Source organism: Astyanax mexicanus, chromosome 13, assembly GCF_023375975.1.
Source record: "Astyanax mexicanus isolate ESR-SI-001 chromosome 13, AstMex3_surface, whole genome shotgun sequence".
In the NCBI taxonomy this organism is placed as follows: Eukaryota; Metazoa; Chordata; class Actinopteri; order Characiformes; family Acestrorhamphidae; genus Astyanax; species Astyanax mexicanus.
In genome coordinates this window covers 2480958-2506524 of record NC_064420.1, presented here as the reverse complement: position 1 = coordinate 2506524, position 25567 = coordinate 2480958, and the positions used below count along the sequence as shown (strand labels likewise).

The 25567-nt window shown below is 40.5% G+C and overlaps 1 protein-coding gene across 1 annotated transcript; it reads right to left on the bottom strand.

Annotated features, from left to right (window-relative positions):
* Positions 1-468: 468 nt before the first annotated feature.
* Positions 469-25567, bottom strand: ada (adenosine deaminase). Its single transcript, XM_022677175.2, has 11 exons — positions 25358-25567; positions 18770-18831; positions 11548-11670; positions 8216-8359; positions 7721-7836; positions 6151-6275; positions 4136-4207; positions 2908-3009; positions 2512-2579; positions 1351-1480; positions 469-741 (listed from the first exon to the last, which is right to left on the bottom strand). The coding sequence occupies exons 1-11, from the start codon at positions 25415-25417 to the stop codon at positions 637-639; spliced, it is 1107 nt and encodes a 368-aa protein (XP_022532896.2). The 5' UTR covers positions 25418-25567; the 3' UTR covers positions 469-636.

The following is a 25567-nucleotide window of genomic DNA, read 5'->3' as shown; positions in this document are numbered from 1 at the left end:
AGTATACTTAGTACGAATTTAGTGCAAATATATAATATCATTTTAATTACAAATAAGTAGTAATTAAGTACAAATTATTGGTTCCAAAACAACATAAAACTTAAATATACTTCTTTTTTTTTTTACAAGGGCTTTTAAACAATACCTGTGCAATATTGTTACACTCCTACTATGTGCCAATACTGAAGCTAAGCTATAATATCTTATATTTGACAAACAATGATCAAAATGATATTACTTGTGCGTATAACTATTAGTGAATACTGTCTGTACTGCAATATTCAATAACTCAACACTGTTTTCCCCGTAAAAATGCACATATATCTGTACTGCAGAAGGCAGAAAGAATGCATGTAATATGTAAAAGATGCTAAAGATGCCCCAGTGAGGCAGTATGTATATTTAAATGTATAGGTATAGTTTAGTATAATATATGTTTATAAAGGGCTGTAAAAATAAAATAAAAAATTATTTTCATTCCATGACTCTTAAATCTTTTAACCAAATAGAAAACAACAATAAGTACTTGAAAACTGTACGGTAAACTATAAAAGCCTTCCCCAATGTCTGAGATTGGTAGAGTAATTGGAGGTAAGAGCGGATGAGTGGAGGAGTGGAGGAGTGAAGGAGATCCGTTTAGAAGCTGGTGTCGTTCACCATGCCGTAAACTTTGTAGAGATGATTCAGGAGCTCCTCCTTCTCGTCATCAGGCAGGAAGCAGGACTTTGCCGCGTTTATATTCTGCAAAGCAATCAGATTACATGCATTACAAAACAAAAAAAAAGTCACAGGTCATTAGGTCACCCCCCCCACTGAAAGAGCAAGGGTGCAGTTGTGCTCGCTCAGACTCTGGCTGCTGATGTTAAGCAGCATAACCTGGGATTCAATCCGGTAAACTTTAGGCTTTAGTTGATTTGACCACTCTGAGCCATAATGCCATTTTGCAATAAATAAATAAATAAATAAATAAATGTTAACCGATAAAGCATTTCTAGAACTTTTAAATAAAATTAACCTTAAATAATAAGAGATTAAGGTATTATTTAAGAGACATTGGGTATTAACTCAATATATGTTTTTCATTTTATACGTTAATATACATCCATTCCTGCATACACAGACATACATCCCCTAGATATATGTAGATATAAGTCTATAACATATATGAAATAACCGAAAAAATGTGTATATACATATAAATACTGATTTTCCCTTTATATGGTGTTATATGTTAATTAAATTTTGTTAGGCACATATATTATAAATATTCTTTCCATACTGTCCGAACCTTTTCTGATGTGTGGTTGTATAATGAAGCCTTTAAAGGTATAAACAGCTCTCCAGACTCACCAGATCTCTGAAGTCTTCTTCAGTGAAGCCCATATATTTCTTCACAGCCTGGTAGTCAGATTCGAGGGTGGAGTTGAAGACTGTTGGGTCGTCTGTGTTCAGAGAAAAGTTGGCCTTGTCCTCCTTAAACCTGCAAAATTTGTTATCGCAAAAAAAAAAATGCAATATAAAATATCGTAATATTATTTTAGGGCCATATCGCCCACCCCTACTTTTAAAAATAATGTTTTAAAAACACAGACTTAAATCTACTGAAGATTGCAGCAAAAAAAAAAAATCAAAAGCACAACCTAATGCTTTTCAAGTGTATTTAAATATAGCTTATTACAATTGAAACATATTTAAGTTGTTATGTATTTAAGTACGGATTGATTTTAAAGTTAAACGTATGTACTTTTCTATGTTAAGTATACTAAAAAAAATTATATATACTTAAAGGAGAACTCCGGTGTAAAATGGACCTTTGTTGTAGTAAAACATAATAAAAGTTCTTATCTTTGATTAATAGCACAAATTTTAACAGTTTGTCCAAAAAACACCCTTCAGACTGGGTGACATGGGGCATAATTTACCCTGAAAAATCGCTTTTTCACCTTTTCCAGGCTCAAAGTAGTCAATGTTATTATCAGTACATAGTAATGATGGCGTAACGGAGCTGAAGCTAGCGTTATGGGATGTAAACAGTGGTGTTTAATAAGCTTCTTTAAATGTCAGGGTTCTCCAGATTCTAGCAAGGAGGTGTGGAGCTAAAAAAAAAAATATATATATCGGTGTAAATTATGCCCCGTATCACCCAGTCTGAAGGGTGTTTGGACAAATTGTTAAAATTCTGGATCTTGAAACACTGTGGGAGAACAGAGGTGTGCTATTCATTGAAGTTAAGTACTTTTTATCACGTTTTACTACAACAAAAGTTTTTTCATTTTACACCAGAGTTCTCCTTTAAATGCACTTAAAATAAACTTAAAAGTGTCGTAATCACAGACAAATAAGAAATACACCCTGATAAAATACTGAATGATGTTCCAAGGAGACTACTGACTGCATTTATCATTAAACAACAGCTAATTTAATTCTGTAACATGTTGATTAATCAGTGTATGGATTAAAAAGGCAGCTGCTGGAATGCTGGATATGAGCCAGCGGGAGCCGCGTGTTTACCTGATGAGCGGATGCTTCGTGAAGTCTGGGTCACAAGCTCCTGTCAGTCTGCTGGAGACTGGACACATCTGAAACACACACACACACACACACTCTATGAGTTTAAACAGCACGGCGAACCACCTGCAGGCGTCAATCCACTGGCAAATGATCAACACATTACAACACACTCATGAGGCAATTTACCCGTAGCTGACAGCAGCTCACCACAAGAGGGCGTTATAGCACCAAAACTAATACAGCTGCTGTGTATATACAGGCCATACAGGCAAATCCCACTGTTCCAAGAATTTCTATAACATTATTTAAGTTGTATGTGGTTTTAATTTGCTAGTTAACCTTTTTAAACATCTTTATTTGCATATTGTCGCTGTGTTGTGGATTTAAGGGCTTTACCTCGAAGTGCATCCTGTCTTTAAGCAGCTGTTGGTACAGTTCCTTGTCGTCTATGGTGCGGTAGCCGTGTCCAATGCGCTCGGCCTTCAGGATCTCGACAGCCTGTGGGAGGAACGCGTGTGGAAGATGAGTTTAGAGGTCTGGGTGACGTTCAGCTGCTAAAAGTGGAAGTACAGAAATGACTCGGCCTGATTGATCTGGCGGCTCAAAGATAAGATTGTGGTGTAAAAGGTGTAAAATTGTGGTGTTACCTAAAGGCTCTTTCACACACTTTTCTAGACTGGGACTAGATAAGCTGTGTGTGTGCATTTGCACATCTGTGTCAGATAGTATTTTATCCTGTTCAGTAACACTAACAGATGCTGTGAAGGGTCATAGAGGGTTAAAAAATGAGCTTTTTTAATATTTTATTTTTATTTTTTTATCCCATTTTCTCCCAATTTACACAGCCAATTACCCAACACACCCATTAGGACTCCTCTTATCACCAGGAGGGTGAAGACTAGCACATGCCTTCTCCGACACATGTAAAGTCAGACTCCCCCTTTTTGAGCTGCTGCTGATGCTGTAGCATTGCCGAGTAGCATCACAGTGCTAACGCTCGGAGGAAAGCGCAGCAGCGACTCGGTTCTGATACATCAGCTCACAGATGCAGCCTTGTGCTGATCCACATCACCCTAGGAGTGATGAGGGGGGAGAGAGAGCACCATCTACTGTACTGTATCCACCCAGAGAGAGCAAGGCCAGCCAACTGTGCTCTCTCAGGGCTCCAGCAGCTGATGGAAAGCTACATGAACAGGATTCGAAGCAGCGATCTCCTGATCGTAGTGAAAGCGCTTAAGTCCGCTGAACCACTAGGAGCCCAAACCAGGAACCAAATAATCTGTAAAGAGCTACAATGATAATGCTCCATTGTAGTATTATTGTGCAGTATTATCAATAAACATAAGTAAATTAATTTACATTAGTTTATTATTATTAAAGTGACAGTCTAAGTTTCGAGGATACAGTGACCTCTCTGGTGAGGATGTGTAATTGCATGCAGAAAAACATGCACTGTGATTCCCACTCCTTGTCTGCACTGTTTTTAACAGCATGTTGAACTTCTTTAACGTTTAGATAACAATAAGGTCATCAGGGCAGTGGGTGTGGCTTAGATCTTCATGGTTATCTAGGTTATCTTTTCTAGGTTATCTTCTCTTCCAGAGAGCAACAAACACACACTCACCTCTTTAACCACAGACGCTGCGCCCACCTCTCCTGCATGGACTGTTCTGTGGATCCCGCTTTTTACTGCTTCCTGTAAACAACCACATGCATTATACACACACACATATATACACAGCTCTGAAAAAATAAGAGATCACTTAAAAATGATGAGTTTCTTTGATTTTATCAAATTGAAAGAGGAAAAATTGATCAAGAGGAAGATGGATGATCACAAACCATCAAACCAAACTGAACTGCTTGAATTTTTGCACCAGGAGTAAAGCAGCATAAAGTTATCCAAAAGCAGTGTGTAAGACTGGTGGAGGAGAACATGATGCTAAGATGCATGAAAAAAAACTGTGATTAAAAACCAGGGTTATTCCACCAAATATGGATTTATGAACTTCGAATTAAAAATCTCTACGATGTTTTTGCGAATTGAGACAATATTACAAAATATATAATATAATATCACAATATATCATTACATTGATATTTTCTATTTACTGAATAATGCTTTGGAGTTGAGCCTCATAATAATTTATAAAACAACAGATTCTTACTATACACTGCATTTCTATGATACGCACATGTTGGTATGTTTTTTAAATAAAGGGTGGTGTAGCGTTCCTGGTCTTCATCCAAGATTACAGACTGATAAAGGAGGAACGTGTTTGTTGGCAGTGATCTTCAGTGACCTGGCCGTCCTCACACTGATGGTATAAACAGATGTTTGTTTGTTGGAGAGACCCCACTGCAGTTTCCAGATGTGTCCCCTGAGCTTCCCTTTATTTCCTCTTTACTCTCACTTACACTGCGTAGCCTATTTTTAGACTTAAGGCTAAAGAGAACATTCTGTCCCATGACTTTTGGCATGTTAGTGCATAGGTTGTGAGGTGCTATTGTGTGAGACATGCTCAACATTGGCCAGCATGCTCATGGCAAGGCCACGTAAATCATGAAAGCCGGAGCGAGGCCTGATGTTTAACGTTTCACAATAAACAGTGTTACATGCATTCTAGGAATATGCATTCCAGGAATACGTCATAGACATAGAAGGCCTGTTAGAGCTAATTTGGTTTCTATTTTTTGCCAAATTTCATGTGGATGGAAACCATATTTTTTGGAGATATTAAATACAAAATATTTAATTACTGTAGTAAATATTAATTGTAGTAATGTTTAAATTCATATTATTTTATAGAAACATATTTACGTATAATTCATGTAAAAATTCATGTAAAAAAAATTGAGACGTGTGAGATTATTTCAATCCGTGTCATATGTTTTTTGATATTCAATTGAGAATCCAAAATTGGAAAATTAACAATATTATATTTTATACCATTCTATTACCAAAGAAAACTAATAACGGCTTGTATTTTGCATTTTTTATTTTACAATCCAAACAAAAATGGGAAAAAAATAAATAAATAAGAAAACAGGAACCAGGAGCCAACATTTTTTACTAGTTATTATATATTTATTTATTATATATTTTTTACTTTTTAATCCTAATACATTTATTAATTTAATTTTGTAAGGTTTTAGATAGAAGTTCTTTGCAACAGGACAATCACTGAATTAATTTCACTACTAGTCGTATCAAATTTATACAATAAATATATATATATATATATATATATATATATATATATATATATTCAACAAAATATCAAATATAAATTATTTATACTCACTTTTTTGATTATAACAAAAAGTTTTAAGATTGAGGTGCTGTGTGAGTGTGTACTGGTGAGTGTGTACCGGTGTGTGTGTGTGTGTGTGTGTGGTGTGTGTAAGAATGACTCTGCAGTCTAAGAGAAGACCTTGAATAGATCAACAAGTGACAGATAAGACACGCAATAAGAAGCTCATAAACATCAGCAGATTCCTGTGGTTATTTTATAATAGGCCTAATAAAGATTAATTAGTATCTTTCCTGAGTTTTCTGTGATTAATGACATAGGAATCTTTATGGTTCTCTAATCTCCAGAAGATCACTGTTCACGAAGCACGTGCAGGAGTTCATACCGTATACGCGTTTAAGTGTCCTGGATACATTTCGCAGTTTAGAGCCTCGTCTCCTGCTAAATCTATAGCCACCACTCCATCATTCCGGTACTTCTTACAGAGCTCCACCACGTCCATGGACCAGTCTGCACAAAGAACACACACACACACACACACACACACACAACAGGTCAGTTTATACATAAGCAATCAATAGCAGACAAATAGCATGAAAAAACAGAAATATATGTGTGCAAATACAGAGTGTGATCTGATATTTCTATTTTTTTGAATAAAATACAGCTAATACAACCTTATGGAAAACACCTGAAGCACATTTAAGAAACAATTTATTCAGCATCTCTATTTCCACATTACAAATATTAAAATTATGGGTTGGAAAGAAAAAAAAAAAAAAATATATATATATATATATATATATATCACAATATTGCATAATTTCTGTTTGTAATATCTGTTAATGTTCATGATTTTCTCCTATAAGAAGCACTTAAAACGATACCTCTTAAAGTGCAAGCTCTTTGGCCGTTCAGAGGTGAGTATTATCGGCCTGTAGCCTGCTACTAAACCTGGCTAGCACTGCTGGAGCAGCATTAGCATTAGCAACTAGCTGCACTAAGCGCAAGCCTTTTGGCCATTCAGAGTTGAGTATTATTTGCCTGTAGCCTGCTGCTAACCCCGGCTAGCACTGCTGGAGCAGAATTAGCATTAGCCGCTAGCCGCACTAGCCCTTTGGCAATTCAGAGATGAGTATTATCGGCCTGTAGCCTGCTGCTAACCCCGGCTAGCACTGCTGGAGCAGCATTAGCATTAGCAACTAGCTGCGCTGAGCGCTAGCCCTTTGGCCATTCAGAGATGAGTATTATCTGCCTGTAGCCTGCTGCTAACCCCGGCTAGCACTGCTGGAGCAGAATTAGCATTAGCCGCTAGCTTGCCACCTTACTGAAAACTTGGCTACCTCAACCCTTTTTCTCATAACTGGACAAAATGTCCACAAAATGTTGTGTTCCAATAACTAGTGCTAAAAGGTTTTCAAATCAATAAAACAACAAGGGTGCCCAAAAATGTATGCACCTGAGCCCTGAAATCTTCATATCTGAACAATATGGGTAGGATCAAATATATTAAATAATTTACATTAACACAATAAATGCTTCCTTTTTATGTAATTAATAATCAACTAATAAAAAAATAACCAACAGATTAATTAATTATCAAAATAATCACTAGTTGCGGCCATAATGTTTATTTTTTTGGGGGGGGGGGTGGGGCTGGAGAGAGATCACCGAGTGAGCCACCTTAGATCTCTTATCCAGCCCCCCACCCCACATACCACACTGAAGATAGCAGCAAAAATAAATCAGAAGACTCTCAGATACAGAATGTGTGCTGAAGTCCAGCAGGCAGATGCAGCAGAATGATTAACAGAGATTCCTCACGGGCTCCGAAAGTGAATTAATAATGTCTGACAGACTGAGAGAGAGAGAGAGAGAGAGAGAGTGAAAGAGAGAGAGACAGAGAGAGAGAGAGAGAGAGAGAGTTGGGTGGGTGGGATGGGGGGTTACATTACTTGGCATGTGGCGCATGCAGCACAGAATGGACCTGGCTTTGGTCTTGAAGGCCTCCTCGCCCTCCTTCAGGCCCTGATTCACCAGATTTACCACTTCGTCTGGTGTCAGATCCCCTCTGGCAACAAACAGACAGAACACAGCCAAGAGACAAGGTCAACAGCAGTGTTACTGCCTCACAGACAGGCCAGCAAACTGCTCAGAAATGATCAAACTAAACCTAAACCCAGATCATAATTCAGACAAGTTCCCCATTATTTCCCCATTAGATCCATATTGTGCTGATCCACATCACCCTAGGAGTGATGAAAGGAAAGGGTGCACCACCTACTGTACCCACCCAGAGAGAGCAAGGACAGCCAATCGTGCTATTTCAGGGCTTCGGCAGCTGATGGCAAGCTGCATAACTGGGATTCGAACCAGGGATGCAGCTCTAATCATAACAGGCCTAGTCATATATGTCCAAATATTGCAAAGGTAAAGAAAGGATTACTCACTTTTCCTGATCCCACGGTATCGGATCCACGTCACAGTTTGCCATAAAGTGAGGGCTGTACCTCGCCTCCACGTAGATCACTCCCTCTTTGGATTTGGTCTCCACAAACTCGTACGCTATTCTCTTAATGGCTTCTCTGTCCCCTCTGCAGAAACAACATGAACAAAATACCAACATAAATAATAATAAAAAACACACAATGGGCCAAACTGGACCAAGCATGCAATAATGTGGAAATTAGTTACTACAAATAAAACCCTGCAAAAAAAAAAATTGTGTTATATCAAGTCTGAACTCAGTGCAGTTTTGTTTTCCCAGCAAATCTTACAGCACTTCATGCTTCCCTCTGCGGACAACTTTTATGGAGATGCGGATTTCATTTTCCAGCAGGGCTTGGCACACTGCCCACACAATTGGTCTTATATAATATTAAATAATTGATATTAATTATAGAATTCTCATTTTATTCTTTTAGTGTCAAGAAAACAAATAAATTAGCAGAAATCCACGTCAAGTACAGTTGGAAGCAGCTCTCTGTCAAGCTGCTAATGCAATACGTAGCAATATAATCAAATCATAGCCCCATTTAAAACCCCTGGAAGTTTCCTGCACTGAAAGGTTTGTATATGTGGGTCAGCATGGCTGGAGGAAGGACACAGGCTCCTCTGCTGGCCCTGGTCCTGAGCTGCTGGCCCCGGCGCGGAGTTTCAGTGATTGGGGCTAATCTGATTGAAGGGTTGCACGGGCCAGAGCTATTACTGGAGCTGTGTAACGGGCAGGACGCTTCTGCTGACCTGAACTACTGGCCACAAGCCTAAACCCGCCGGACTGATCTCCTGCCCTGCTTCACATCAGAGTCACTGAAGGCTCTTTCAGTTCCTAGAAATTCGGGATCGCTTTAGGAACTACGGATATATATTTTTTTGGAAAGGTTAATCACATTTTTGGAATCTGAGCTTATGAATTTAGAATTCTAGATCAATTGTGCAATTTTGTGTTCTTAGAATTATGGATCAGTTTTTGACAAAATGTTTTTGGATTTGTGGATAATTTTTTTTTTAAATAGAGGCTGTATTTTTGAAACAACTGCCCTTGTTTATAAAAAGGAGGAATATGGAAGTTGGAAACTTATCCTTTAGTATTTGGCATTGTGTTTTTGGAATTGTGGTTCACAATTTTTGAGGAATTTGGGCTTTTGATTTTTTTTAAACAATGTATCATTTTTTGGGGGGAAAAGTTGGATCATATTTTTTCAAATCTGGGATTGAGAAACACATTTTGAAAGTTGGGGTCAAAACTGGACCATGTTATTGGAATTTGGCATTGTGGGTTGAGTTTGCATTTTTGAAATGACAAGATCACATTTTTGGAATATATGAACTGTGGGATCATTTTTTTGGAGTTTTTGTTTGAAAATTAGCCCTGTGTTTTTAGAATTGTTGAACTATATATCACTTTTTTGGAATTTAGGATTGTGTCCTGGAATTGTAGATCACTTTTTTTTAAAATGTGGGTTATGTTTTTGTTGGAAAGGTGGATCACATTTTTGTAATGGGCTTCTGTTGGAACTGTTGATTACATTGGAATTACATTTATAGAATATTATGTACATTCACAGGATTACTGCAAACAGCTATACGAAGAGATATGCACTCTATTTTTATTTGTATTAAATTAAGAATCATTTTGAGAGCAGTATGTCAGGCACTTAAGGCAATAAGTCGACATTGGGCCTTTTTTACCCAGTTGTATTCCCTTACAATCCTCTGAAACTTCAGCAGAGGAAGTGAAAAAGAGAAACTGTGTCACGTTTATAAAGCATCAGCTGAAAGCACAGCAGAATTAGGATGTCAGCAGCCCGTCTGCACCACAGGAGGACTGGCTTTTAGCTCTCTGGGTCGAAACAAAGCTAAGTTCTGTGCAGATCAGGAGCGGTCAGTGAGTTCCTCACGCTGCTGTGATTTTTCACGGCTCTGCTGGCAAAACGCTTCATTCAGAACGACGGCAGGTCAGCTGCTCCAGAGCATTTTAAACTAAATAAAGGCCATTCACTGGCTCATGTTGCTGAAGCAGCGTGGCTCTGGCTAGAAAACACTTCATTATTTGCAGTGTGTGCAGTGTTTTGGGGAAGCAGAGAACCGACTCTGTTTGAGCTGTTCTGTGTTTATTGCTGTGGAGATACATGGTGAAGGTCTGGTTATCCAGCCAACATCACCTGCATTCTGCCTTCTGTGGAACCTGTCATAAAATAATTAGCATTCAGCATTTTTATAATGCTTAATTAGATAGATATCCTATACTATTGCTTTTATGGGGTGTTTTAACACCTGTAGTTCTAAATCAGTTTGTGTGTTAACAACAGCGTTTAACCCCTTGGTTTAGTTTCACACAAGGAAAATCGCAAATGCAACAAAATGTGTCACAACAAACTATGTGAGCATGTTGTCTCCGTTTATTGGTCAAAGCTGTTTGGGGAGGAGCTACAAAGTAAACACAGGATACTCCTATGCTTCAGACCATAGACTGTATTATAATTATGGACAGGATGACAGGGGTTAAAAAAGTAAAGCTACTAGGTCTCTTACGCCCTCTGGTGGTTGGCTCCAGAACAACTTTTAACCCTGCCTATTTCTATTCATTTGAATGGGAGATGATGGAATTTTTAATCTAAAAAAATACACATCCAGTCATTTTTGTGGAAGTTAGGTTCTGTACATTCTGCAAGCCAAGTGTTTTTCTTTACAGAAACTGCATTTTATAGGAGTTATTTTGTGATATTTAGATATGGTTCGGTCTTCTTTCGCCGTCACACTAAACAAAATGATTTTTAGCTATGTTTTTACCTTTCCTTTATTGTTTCTTTTTATTTGTTCTTTTTGGTTATTGCTTATTTATATTTCACAATTGTATGTGTTAAGTTACCTTTATTTCTTCACCTGTTGTTGCCTTTTGATTTATCATTTTTATTTCCTTTAATTACCTTACCTACAGTATAATGATTTCTACCCCTAAACTCATTACAATTTTTATCTTTTCTACTTATTTTATTTTATAATATTTTTTACCTTCAATGTACTTGGAGTTAAAATGAATGTTGATTGATATATATGTCTTTTTTTTCCATTCCTCATTCCTCCCATTCAACTGCACAGCCATTCAGTGAAGCTTCAGGTAATGCTTACATCACATCCCCCAGACACACGCTAAAGCCTCACTGCAAACGTCCTGCTGACAAAAGAGCTTAAAGCCCAGTCCTGCACTCATCAGCCAAATCTGCTCCATTAGGAACTTCCAGGGAGGCTGTGTTTCTCCTCAGGGTGCTGTAATACTTACGCAATGACGTGCATGAATTTACTGAACTTGCCCAGGAACTCGGTAAGCGATGAGGGTTCAGTGACTGTGATCTGGCGGGTCAACTCTTCCACCGTGTCTGCAGAAAGAGGAATACCTCGCCTCCTGTAACAAAGAAGATTAAATCGAAAGTAGGTGTTTAATTATAACGCGATTAAACATCAACAACTTCCTCATATGAATAGTTTGGTTTCTGAATGACATATCAAACAAATTTACCATTACTTTCTATAATTTGACAAAAACTGTGTTGTGTTTTTAAATACAGGTTAAATTTACACTTTATCATATTTTTCGCACTATAAGGCGCACTGGATTATAAGGTGTATTTTATGTGACTTGAGTGAGGAACTTTTATTTCTGTTTATAAATAAGGGTAAATCTACAGTTACAGTAGATACAGTTTCACCATCACCATAATCTATTGTACCTTTATTGCTGTGTGATGTTGTGAAAGGGGTGGAAACTCCCTCCCCCCTTTTCACTGTCTCACCGTTGGTGAGACGGAACATATGCTCAAGAGAGCAAGAACAGTTTATACACACGCTTCACCCATACACACATTTATTTGTTTATGTTTAAGCATGTTAATATTTACCCCTTTTTCACTCCGCTGGTTGTGCATCCTTGGTTACCCCTCCGTTAGCAGAGCCATACAGGCAGATGCCGTGGCTAACGACTAATTCCCATTCTCCGTTGTTCTGTCTGTTTATGGACGGACGAGTGGCAAGTGAGGTACCCACCGCCACCTGTTCCATCCAAACTATCTTAACATATTCCCAAAATAACGCTGTAATGGTCCATCCTGGCGCTGATGCACGCGCTCCCCACTCCCCGGTCTGCTCAGTATTAGGGCCCGGGTAGAAACGCGCGCGCTGCCTTTTGTGGTCCTATTTTATTGAAGGTTCCGGGGGGGGGGGTCAGAGAAAGCCAGTTTTAGCAGGAGGGGTGTAATTTGAAACTTATAGTAATGCTGTTATTTCAATTTGCATATTTAAACTCTGTTTTTAAATAATGTAGAAAATATTGTTATTGTTGATGTGTTGAGTTATACTGGGTGAATAATTCAGTGATTGTTTTTTTTGCTAATTTAAATCTGTGTTAACCTCCCCTTTGCAAATGGTATAGCCCAGGTGGGTTTAATGAGGGGAGGGTATATAAATCTGGGAGATCTAAAGTAAAGCAGTGGGAAGTGGGCCAGCTTGAGGAGAGGCTGCCCCAAAAATAGCTCAGATAGCAAAGCTAATTAATGCTTGATTTTGTCTTTATTTGTTTAGTTTCATTTTTGTTATCATTGTTTCTTTTTGGTTATATATTTTTTTTTCTTTTTTTTTTCTTTCTTGTGAAGTTTTTTTTTGTTTGTTCTGCACCAATAAAAACCCCTGCACCGCAGTGATCGTGCCTCATCCAGTTACTTTCACAACGGTCCACTTCACATTTGGTGGCAGCGGTGGGATCGTTGTGTAACCAGTGAGGCTGGAGGACAGAGGTGCTAGGAGGTACCTGACACGGCAGGAGATGGCCTTCAGGAGATTGGCCAAGGGAGAGGTGGAACAGCCCTATGAGCCGGCGGAAGAGCCCCCTGCTTTGGGTGCAGAGGAAGAAGACAGAGTCCCAGAGGAAGGAGCCCTAGCCTCTCTCTATCAGCTGCTGCAAAAGACTGTAAAAACTCAGGAAAGGGAGGCTTTCAAGCAGGAGCAGCGATGGAGGAGTGTGCAGATCCAACTCAACCAGTTGCGGGACGATCTGGAGGCGGATCGAGAGGATGGGACAAGGACAGAACGACAGGGGCAGGAGCAACAGCAGCCAGCAGCTGAGGGCAGTCCCGCGCCGACCACGCCCCGTCGCTCAAGTCAAGATACCAGCAGAGCTGGGGCCAGTGCTGAATCCCTAATGTGGACCAGAGCCATGGTGCCAAAGCTGGAAGAGGGGGATGATATAGAGCAGTATCTGGCAACGTTTGAAAGACTGGCATCGGCATACAGGTGGCCAAGGGAGAATTGGGCAATCCACCTAGTCCCATACCTGAGCGGTAAAGCACGTGGGGCATTTGTGGCCATGGACATGGGGGAGTCAACGGACTATGAAAAGGTGAAAGAGGCCATCCTCCGAAAATATGAAATTAATGAAGAAGTCTATAGACAGAGGTTCCGGGACCCAGACGTGAAGCCAGGTGAGACCCCTCGGGAGCTGTACAACCGCCTGAAAGAGTTATTCTGGAAGTGGATTCGTCCTGCAGGGAAGACTGTGGAGCAGGTGGGAGAGATCCTGATACTGGAACAGTTCCTTCGTGTCCTGGGCCCTGAGGTCAGAATATGGGTCAAGGAGCATGACCCCCAAACTGGACAGAAAGCTGCACAACTGGTAGAATCCTTCATGGCCGCCCGCCAAGGCTCAAGGGGCTTCCGTTATGAGTCCACTCTGAAGACGACTTCCAGGGGTAAGTCTGAGGGGTATAAAGGTGGAAGTGGTCCTGGGGTGAGAGAGTTGGGAAGGATGTCAGATTCAGTGCCGCCAGTACATTCACATGCAAGGTCTAGTTACCCCTTAGGAGACAGGTCCGATGTGGTATGTTATGTGTGTGGTCAGAAAGGACACATTAAACCAGATTGCCCAGTAAGAAAGGCAAAATCAGCCAGTCGTTGTTGTCTTCCAAGACCGGGGGGGGAGGAAATCCAGCTAATGGGAAGATTGCAGACAGCGAATGTGCGGGTCAATGGCAAGACAACCTTAGCTCTGTTAGATACGGGCAGCACTCAAACCCTAGTACAGCCTTGCCTTGTAGATGGGAGAGATCAAGGGGAAGAGAAGCGGCTTAAGGTGTTATGTGTGCATGGGGATGAGCATGAGTACCCTACAGCAGAGGTCTACCTGGAGGTAGGAGGTAACACATTTTTGCTTACAGTAGGGGTGGTCAACAGTTTAAGTCATCCTGTGATACTGGGGCAGGATGTGCTCGTTTTACCTGAATTGGTGCAGGCAAGTAGGCCAGTTCAGGTGGCTTTTACCCGATCCCAGGCTAAGGGGCAGGAAAAGAAAAAGGATGAGGGTGATAGGGCTGAGGTCTGGCAGCAGTTACCGTTCAGCCAAGTGGGGTTGGAGAATGAGGGCCAAGGGAAACATAGGAAGTCACGTAGCCAGAGAAGGAGGGAGAAGCTGGTGGGCTCCTTGTTGAAAACACAGTTGGAGGAGGTTTCTTGGAGGCCAGAGGCTGATGTAGGAGAGTTAGGGCCCTCTCAGATAGAACAGCTGCAGAGACAGGACCCGTCATTGCAGGCAGCTTATGCTAAGGTTGTCCAGGTAGAGGGAATTTCAACCGGGGTATCGGCAGCAATAACGGGGGAATATTTTCTGATAAAGGGAGGTCTGCTTTTTCACCAGCCCGAGGGGGATTCTCCAGAGCAGTTGGTAGTACCTAGGGAGCTGAGAGAACAGGTTTTAACTATGAGTCATAGTATTCCCTGGGCAGGTCATTTGGGGAGCACGAAGACCTGGGAGAGGATCAGTCGTAGGTTCTTTTGGCCAGGGGTGTACAGCGATGTACAGAGTTTTTGTAAATCTTGTGAGATATGCCAGCTAACTAGTAAAAGGAAGTGTGGATTATTCCCGCTACAGCCACTCCCAGTGATTGAGGTGCCATTTACTAGAATAGGAATGGATATTGTTGGGCCATTAGAAAGGACAAGAGCAGGTCATAGGTTCATCTTGGTGGTCTGTGATTATGCTACCCGTTATCCGGAGGCTTTTCCATTACGTAAGATCACAGCACAGGCAGTAGCGAGGGCCTTGTTACAGTTGTTTGCCAGGGTAGGGATCCCCCAAGAAATACTTACCGATCAGGGGACTGCTTTTTTATCTAACACTCTTAAGCAGGCGTATCGGGTTCTGGGGATAAGGGGAATCAGGACCACTCCCTACCACCCACAGACAGACGGTCTAGTGGAGCGGTACAATCAAACTTTGAAGAGCATGCTCCGTAAGTTTGTGGCTACCAATGGCAAGGACTGGGATTGCTGGTTGCCGTACTTGCTATTTGCCTACCGGGAGGTACCCCAGGCTTCAACAGGGTTTTCTCCGTTTGAGCTTCTATACGGGCGCCATGTTAGAGGACCGTTGGATGTTCTAAAAGAGACCTGGGAGGAGCCACCAAGGGCTCAAAAAGACAGTATTCTTTCCCATGTTTTAAAAATGAGGGACAAATTGGAGGAAATGGTGGACTTGGTTAGAGAGAACCTGGAGCAAGCCCAAAAGAGGCAGAAAGTCTGGTATGACAAGACAGCCAGGCAAAGGACTTTCCAGCCAGGGCAGAAGGTGTTGCTGCTACTGCCCACCACAGAAAATAAGCTGTTGGCCCAATGGCAAGGACCGTTTACGGTTCTGCAGAAAATGGGACCTGCCGTCTATGAGGTGGACATGCCTGGAAGGAGGAAAGCCACACAAGTCTTCCACATCAACCTGCTAAAGGAGTGGAATGAAAAGGAGGTGCTGCCCAGCTTACAGCTTTTTGTGCGAACTGTGGAGGAGGAGGAGGACTGTCCAGAGCAGTTCTTCCCAGGACAGCAGGTGTCTGCATCCCTAAACCTCTCCCATCTTCCCTTGCTGCAGCAGAAAGAGCTGGCGAGGGTCATTCCAACAGAGCTGTTCCAGGAGAAGCCAGGACTTACTGCAGTGGTGGAGCACTCCATTTCCCTGAAAGATCCAACTCCAGTCCGGCAGAGGATGTACAGGATTCCTGAGCGCTTGATCCCGTCCCTCAAAGATGAATTAGAGGTGATGCAAGCACTTGGAGTGGTTGAGAGGTCCTGCAGTGAATGGAGTAGCCCAGTGGTGCTTGTTCCAAAGAAGGATGGCTCCATTCGTTTCTGCATTGACTTTCGGCAGCTAAATGCCCAGTCCCACTTTGATGCTTATCCAATGCCTCGCATAGAGGATCTGATCGAGCGTTTAGGGAAAGCGCACTACATCAGCACCCTGGATTTAAGTAAGGGCTATTGGCAAGTACCACTAGCAAGAGCATGCCGGCCCTACACTGCCTTCCGGACAGCCCAAGGGCTCTTCCAGTTTACAGTGATGCCCTTTGGCCTCCAGGGGGCACCAGCCACCTTTCAAAGACTAATGGACCGTGTCCTGACAGGTACGGAAGCATTTGCTGCTGCATACCTTGATGACATTGTGGTGTACAGCTCCACATGGAGGGAGCATCTGCATCATTTAGGGACAGTATTGCAGCGAATCCAACAAGCAGGCCTGACTGTCCATCCTCACAAATGTGCTCTGGCCCGTCAAGAGGTGAGGTACCTGGGGCATGTGCTGGGTTGTGGGGTGATACGGCCCCAAACAGACAAGGTGGAGGCAATTCAGGCCTGCCAACGGCCCCGAACTAAGAAGGAGCTACGATCGTTTCTGGGCTTGGTGGGCTGGTACAGGAGGTTCATTCCCGGATTTGCCACCCGAGCTGCCCCTCTCACGGACCTGACTCGGAAGTCTGAGAGGAATCAGGTTACCTGGGGTGCTGAACAAGAAAAGGCCTTTTGTGATCTGAAGGACATGTTGTGTAAGGACCCTGTCTTGCAAAGCCCAGATTTCAGCAAACCCTTTGTTGTACAAACTGATGCCTCTGGGATTGGCCTTGGAGCGGTTTTGCTTCAAGGAGAAGGGTTAGACCAGAAACCAGTGGCCTACATCAGTCGGAAACTTTTTCCCAGAGAGACTAGGTATGCAGCTGTGGAACTGGAGTGTTTAGCCATCAAGTGGGCCCTGGATACTTTCCGGTACTACCTGTTAGGCAGGACTTTTGTGCTGGAAACCGATCACCGTGCCCTACAGTGGCTGGGCCAAATGAAAGACTCAAATGCCAGGATTACCCGCTGGATTTTGGCTTTGCAACCATACCGGTTTCAGGTACGGTATAGGGCTGGATCGCAGAATGCAGTGGCGGATTACTTATCTCGCCATCCTGCTGGCGAGTCTCAGAAGGAGGGGGAAATGTGAAAGGGGTGGAAACTCCCTCCCCCCTTTTCACTGTCTCACCGTTGGTGAGACGGAACATATGCTCAAGAGAGCAAGAACAGTTTATACACACGCTTCACCCATACACACATTTATTTGTTTATGTTTAAGCATGTTAATATTTACCCCTTTTTCACTCCGCTGGTTGTGCATCCTTGGTTACCCCTCCGTTAGCAGAGCCATACAGGCAGATGCCGTGGCTAACGACTAATTCCCATTCTCCGTTGTTCTGTCTGTTTATGGACGGACGAGTGGCAAGTGAGGTACCCACCGCCACCTGTTCCATCCAAACTATCTTAACATATTCCCAAAATAACGCTGTAATGGTCCATCCTGGCGCTGATGCACGCGCTCCCCACTCCCCGGTCTGCTCAGTATTAGGGCCCGGGTAGAAACGCGCGCGCTGCCTTTTGTGGTCCTATTTTATTGAAGGTTCCGGGGGGGGGGGTCAGAGAAAGCCAGTTTTAGCAGGAGGGGTGTAATTTGAAACTTATAGTAATGCTGTTATTTCAATTTGCATATTTAAACTCTGTTTTTAAATAATGTAGAAAATATTGTTATTGTTGATGTGTTGAGTTATACTGGGTGAATAATTCAGTGATTGTTTTTTTTGCTAATTTAAATCTGTGTTAACCTCCCCTTTGCAAATGGTATAGCCCAGGTGGGTTTAATGAGGGGAGGGTATATAAATCTGGGAGATCTAAAGTAAAGCAGTGGGAAGTGGGCCAGCTTGAGGAGAGGCTGCCCCAAAAATAGCTCAGATAGCAAAGCTAATTAATGCTTGATTTTGTCTTTATTTGTTTAGTTTCATTTTTGTTATCATTGTTTCTTTTTGGTTATATATTTTTTTTTCTTTTTTTTTTCTTTCTTGTGAAGTTTTTTTTTGTTTGTTCTGCACCAATAAAAACCCCTGCACCGCAGTGATCGTGCCTCATCCAGTTACTTTCACAACGGTCCACTTCACAGATGTGTACACTCAAAAGGGAGTCAGATTTTGGCACAACACTGCTGACCATAGCCTGCCACAATGTCCGAAAGTTTGAACCATCTAGATAAATATGTTTTACATATGTTTCAGTTGATCCAGATTGAGGCCACCTGTTTAGGTCGAACCAAATTTTGGTTTACATAATTTTTCACACCAGCTATTTTGGGCACAAAACAGGAAAACCTCCAACATAACATTTTTACTTACTTAGCCACATCCATAATGGTCTCAATCCGGATTGCGCCATCTAGATGCACATGTAGCTCAACCTGCAGGGAAAAACAAAAGACAGAGAGCTTAAAATATACAGTAGAATGAACTAGAACTATTACTATGAATAGCTAAGCAAGTAAATAAGAACCTTTGCTGTTCCTGTGAATGAGCTGCTGTCGCACATTTACAGCATGAACAAGCAGGTCAGTTTCCTCTGTTGAGAAGCGCAGAAACGCTGCGCTGTTACAATAGCAATATGCCAAAGTCAAAGCACACCTCGCTCTTTAAGTCACTTTTATATGTGGTCTTAAATCAGATACGTATCCGATTCATGGACATGCGACATGAATGTAAACGGTCAAATTCATGTCAACAGAATTCATGCGTCTTTTTGCTTTTGCGCATTAGCGCTACGTGCTTCTATCTCTTGGTGCAGCTGTGCAGCTATAGCTGCAAAAAAAAAAAAAAAAACAGCAAAAGCAAACCGCCTGTCCTTTTTTCACCTATGAACTTCAGAGCAGCTGTTTACTCTGCACTCCAGCAAAAGATGCTCCACATATGAGCTGCTAACTCATCCATTTCCCTTTATAAAGCTACGAGTCTCTCCTCTCTCTAATATGAAGGTTGTTTTTTGTTGTTTGTGAAGAAGGAGACGTTTATACAGGTATCTATGTGAGCATGTGAGTATGTGCGTTGCAGGAACAGATTTGTTCACATTATACACACAGATACAGATCACTTACATTTACAGTAATTGTGATAGCAAAAGCTGATCTAAGCAAAAAATCTGATTTTAGCAATGTGGAGTGTGGAGTTCTATATGCATGCTGCACGTTAAACTGTTCTTCTGCATCTACTGCCTGCATAAGTCAATAAATGAAAAAATATATAATAACTGTTTTCCATGCACACAAAAAATAAAAAACAGAGGACTGTACAACTGTAGAACATGGCCTCTCTTCAGGGTATGAAGATGAGGTGAAGGATGAGCAAGACCGTGCAGATCACACTGACAGGAAGCATTAGCCACACTGCAGGGATTCTCCAGAGGCTGAGTCAAGCCTGTTTACACACAATCTGCACCATGTCTCACAGCATACCGCTAACAGCATGCACACAGCCCACACAGGCTCTTCTACACATGCTACAAATACGATACGCTATACGGAAATCCACTGAGGAAAGGGGGAAAACGGCACCAATGAATCATTTGTGTTGGCTCACCCTCGACTTTATATAAACGCTGAACACATTAATCAATTCCTGACAGTCTGGGGTGTAGCCTGTATTAAATACTAAAAGGCTCTGAACAGAGATCACTACCCCCAACCACTTTCTCCAAACACTTCATACGTGAGGTGATTCTCTATAGAGAAAACAGAATAAACTGAATTCAATTAACCATATATAAACACGGACATCAGGTCAAGAGTCAAGGGTGTTTATACTCTCAACATAAATACGAGATCACTTAGTGCTGGTCAGTTTAAGGACAAATAGCAACACCAACTCAACATCCATCAACAAATCAAACTTTATCCAAGAGTGTTCGATATGGACATAAAATATCATGATGTGCGATAACTCTGTGGGCTATTCCAATATTAATTTAAATTAGTAAACTAAGGTTCTATTCTAGTTTAAGCTCATTTTTATGCTCACAAAATTACTTTGGTGTACATGATTACTGTGGAGCTCGACCTTACTCTGCCTCCAGCCTTGTCACGTCACAAGCTAGTTCATGCTTACAAAGCTCTTTACTTGAATATCTCAACTGACTTGCCACAGTGGGTACAGATCCCTCCCGCTGACGAAGTCTGCTGGCTAAACTTACTGTTTTACATGCTGTTTTTTTATAGTGGGTGGAGTTCTGGTGGTATTTAAAGGATGAAGGGTGGAGCCACACTGGTTCTATGAAGTGTTCTATTATGCAATCAAGTGAAATCCAAGAAAAGTGCATATATTTGTCCTTAATATGGAAAAGTACATACTTTTAATATTAAAATAAATATATACTTAAATACATACTAAATGTACTCTTTTTGGAACAACATACAGCAACTTAAGTATATTTTAATTGTAATGAAGCTATATTTAAATGCAACATAAAAGCATTAGGTTGTGCGCTTGAGTGCTTTTTTGGTATAACTCCTGCGAAGTTAAGTAGACTTAAGTATGAGTTTTTAAAACATAATTTTAATTTTAATTGAAGAATAATAATGTAATTGTACTACTTTTACGTATTGATGCACATATTGTGTACACCTTAATGCTACTGGAAAAAGATAAACTACACTAAAGTGCACTTTAAACAGTATTTAATGTCATTACATATATTCTCTATCAGCACAAGGTATAATTTAAAGCATATTATAAGTATATTTAATGTTTTTTCTTAAGTATATTAAATAGAAAATGTACTTTTAGTATTATGTACCTAATTTGAACATACTTTTAATTCTCAGGTCTTTTAATGGATTACACAGATTCAAATATAAAACCAGTCAATGTGGTTTAGTTAATGTAGCTTATAAAGCCACACTAGTTCTAATGCATCCATTTATCTCAAATCTGTAAACACCCCACATAAACACAGCTGTCTGGGCTCTGACTCAGGATAAATATGTTAGTCTTTCATACAGGATGAAAAACAAAAGCAAGCTGTGCAAATTGAATGCTGTTAAACATGACCCTGGGTCTTTTTGCTGCTCATTTTTGTTGCTCTGGTGCAGTAGAGTGAAATTCCAGTGCAAATTCTCGAATTAATATGAGCCAATGATGATGTCAAATACAGACCACTTTAGTTTCTGAATCAGTTTCTCTGATTTTGCTATTTATTGGTTTATGTTTAAGTAAAAAGAACATTTTACATGTTTTATTCTATTAACTACGGACAACATTTCTCATGAATATTAAATAAAAATGGTCATTTAGAGCATTTATTCGCAGAAAAATGAGAAACGGCTAAAAAAACAATAAAAAAGATGCAAAGCTTTCAGACCTCAAATAATGCAAAGAAAAAATAAGTTTATTTTCAAAAATAGTTTTAATAGTTCAAAAAATAATATTTGGTGGAATAACCCTGGTTTTTAATCACAGTTTTCATGCATTTTGGCATCATGTTCTCCTCCACCAGTCTTACACACTGCTTTTAGATAACTTTATGCTGCTTTACTCCTGGTGAAAAAATTTAAGCAGTTCAGTTTGGTTTTTATGGCTTGTGATCATCTATTTTCCTCTTGATTATATTCCAGAGGATTTTAATTTGGTAAAATCAAAGAAATTCATCATTTTTAAGTGATCTCTTATTTTTTTTCTGTGTTGAGACACAGTGGTGTGGTGTGTACTGTGAGCAGTGTGGTATAGAATGCATTAGCAGGTGCTTGTCTCAGAGCTTGAGGTGTACGCCCTTTAGAAAACATTGAAATTCATCCAGTATCTTCCAAAGACACAACATGCAGCTCATCCTCGTGTGGGGGAGGGGAGGGAAGAAGGAAAAATCAATGTGGGTTCATGGTTGGGTTGCACCAAGAAGTCCAGCCTTCCTTTCTCTTGAGAACAATAAAACACTGTCGATTACAGGGAAAAGAACCCGATCCAGCTGTTTTGAAACACATTAGAACATATTTCACTCAGCACAGCTTTCAGCACTAATGTCCTTTTAAGCGTGTGAGCATCTGCTCTGCATTAGAAAACTAGAAACAGGAATTTACACGCAGCATTATTCATTCAACATCTTCATTCTTCAAGCCAAGTTATCCTCAGGCTGGCTGTCCAAATGTGAGAATGTGTGTGAACCAGTAGGCCTGTTACTAGGGGTGGGCGATATGGCCCTAAAATAATATCACAATATTTCATAGTATATGAAATATTTCACAATATTCTTGGTGATATGAAAAACACTGATTTAGACTACTGCAAAAAAATTAAAAATATTATTTTTGCATATGATATGGCACACCCCTAACTGAGATATTTAAAAAATACAAGGATTTTATCAGATTTGTAACAGAAGTCAATTCAGATCCAGAATGTCATGATACTAATAATACTAATAATGCTCTCCAAACATCTCAATATATCCAGGATTAAAGTAAAATAAATTATACTGGACAAATATAATCTGTCTCTAGAAGATATATAATGGGAAATGAGAACAGTGTGAATTTTTCTTTTGCTAAAAACAGCAAAAAAAGTAGTATCCTGATCTAATAATTAGGGGAGGGTGATATGGCACCATATTTCAGGTTATAATATCATTCACCATATTCACAAATTTTGACGATATTATTGCGTACCATACGATATGGCACACCCAAGTTGCTGCTAACCAGATAATACTGCTCTCGACAGTGCTTCTTTTAATCCATGCTGTGAGAAGCAGAGCTAACAAACACCACTAACCACACCAAATAGAACATCTAGTCAAGCCAGATTTATGGATAAATGGAATTTAAGACATTTTTAGGCTCTGCAGATTTATTGCTTAGAGTAAATGTGTTGATCTTGAGGAGGTGCCAGAAGGCTGGGGGCTTGAGGCCTATGAGATCACCTCAATTAAACTATTAATCAATACTTCATTCAGATCAGTATTCGTGCTGCTTGAAGGCACAGTCTCCACACAAACAGAGTACAGAGAGTGTGGAACGCTCATGTTCCAGCCCCAGAGATAATTGCTTATCACTCAGCCTGTATCAGTTCACTGCATTGCCCTCTGAGCGCTGAGTCAGTTCAATGACTCCAAAGGGCATTACAGAGGCAGGGCTCTGAGGGACGGGGGATTGGACAGTCCTCTCTGTGCCCTTGGTCCATGCATTTCTACGTATTGAGCTGCCTATTGTCACCATGGAGATGAACTTGACACTGCAAGATTTCTGGATCAATACACATACTTACATACTTAACATTGCATAGTAGATACAAGGAATGTCCATTTTGGGAATGCCTCATGACATTGCAAGAATAATGCAAAAAAATACTAAAATAAATACTTCCATTGGACCAAAAACCATCTGTACATCTGAAACATCTGTCAATCTATTGGTGCACCAGCAGACCACAGAAACATCTGTCAATCTATTGATGCACCAGCAAACACCAGATATATCTGTCAATTTCATTAAGGCACCAGAAAGATCTGTCAATCTCATGGTGCACCAGCAGATGTCAGAAACATGTGTATCTCACTGTGCACCAGCAGACACTACAAACATCTGTCAATCTATTGCTGCACAAGTAGACACCAGAAACATCTTGCAAACTCACGGTACACTAGAAGACACTAAAAGTCACATTACAAAATGACTCAACTTATAACGTGACCCCACACCCAGCACCAGGAGCAGATAGCTTACACACCTGCAGTGGGCCCAGACAACTTACTCCAGGAGGTTCAGAGATCTCTAGTCTTGAAAACAGCTTTCAGAATTGACTAAGCATACAAAAAAAGGGGGTTTTCCTTAAACATGCTCTGACAGTAACTCCAGTATTAGCTCAGCAATCGGTCTAAAAACAGCATCAGCAAAGAAGCAGCTTTACTGCCCAAAAACTGTATGTTGTAGAAAAATGTAAATATACAGGTATGTATTATTAGTTTTTTAATCAAAATAATTTATTCTACTTTCCAATATTACATCTCACATTACAAAATTACCACAAAACCTCATTGATCACAGGACTATTCTCTATGATACTTCATGGCATCTGTGTTACTGAAGAGGATAAAATATTGGTGTCACTTTACAGAAACATACAATTTAATAAAGAAACTGAAGACACTTGCTGCATGTTTAGGCATGAATTCTATTAATTTCACTTAATATTGTAAAGTAAAATAGAAGAAAGTCACCATGAACAGCAATGACATCTCAATATCATTTTCCTATCATATGATTGTTTTTTTTTTTTAACAAAATCAATTCTAAACTTGCTGCTCTATAGAAACACTTTCCTTCAACCCTGGTCCTGAAGGCCCACAGGCCTGCAGATTTTAGTGCATTTCCTGCTTTAACATACTTTAACATTTTTATTCAGTATTATGGACTGGTATTGAGCAGGTTAGTTAGAACAGAGCGACAACACTAAGAAATGAAGTACTGAAATTGTCCACTCCATCATGCAGCTCACCATCACAGGGTGGACAAATATATACTTATTTTTGTATATAATAAAATAACAACTCCATAAAGCCAAAGTCCCTATATACTAACTACTATACTAACGCATATAAAAATAAATTACAACTCAATAGAGTCCAGGTCTCTATATACTACTATACTAAAGCATATAATTAAATAACAACTCCACAGAGCTCAAACCCCAATATACTAACTACTGTACTAAAGCATGTAAAATAAATAGTCCCAATATAGTGCTATACTAAAGCTCCACACCACTAAAACAGCGCTGCCACGTGTTTACAGCAACATAACAAGAACATAAGAGTATTAAAGGTGTATTAAAAGTGTTTGACAACAAGCAAAACGAGCAGCTACAGGTGGTTTCCACAGGTTTCTACAGGTGTTTTTACAGGTTTTTCACTGTTTTTTACACGTTTCTGAAGGTCCAGCTCAGTTTATTTACCTTGTCCTTCCTCTCGCAGTCCTGCCCGGGCGTCTTATCGTTCACACACACCCCGGCCATGGTCGCTCTAATCCCGGGTAATCTCGGTCAGCTCAGCGCAGAAACTCGGCAGCACGCGGGTCCGACTCCTTCCGGCTCTCAGCAGCGAGTCCTGAGCTCGAGCCGCCCGCGCGCCTTAACATTACACAGCCACTTATCTGCGCGCGCGGA

What these genes read in the sequence shown, in the direction of transcription:
- ada (XM_022677175.2), bottom strand. Translation starts at nt 25,417, where the DNA reads ATGGCCGGGGTGTGTGTGAACGATAAGACGCCCGGGCAGGACTGCGAG. An exon ending in CAGCGTCTGTGGTTAAAGAG is followed by an intron (nt 3,010 to 4,135) that starts GTGAGTGTGTGT and finishes TTCCTCCCACAG; the next exon opens with GCTGTCGAGATCCTGAAGGC. An exon ending in AAGACAGGATGCACTTCGAG is followed by an intron (nt 2,580 to 2,907) that starts GTAAAGCCCTTA and finishes TGTGTGTTTCAG; the next exon opens with ATGTGTCCAGTCTCCAGCAG.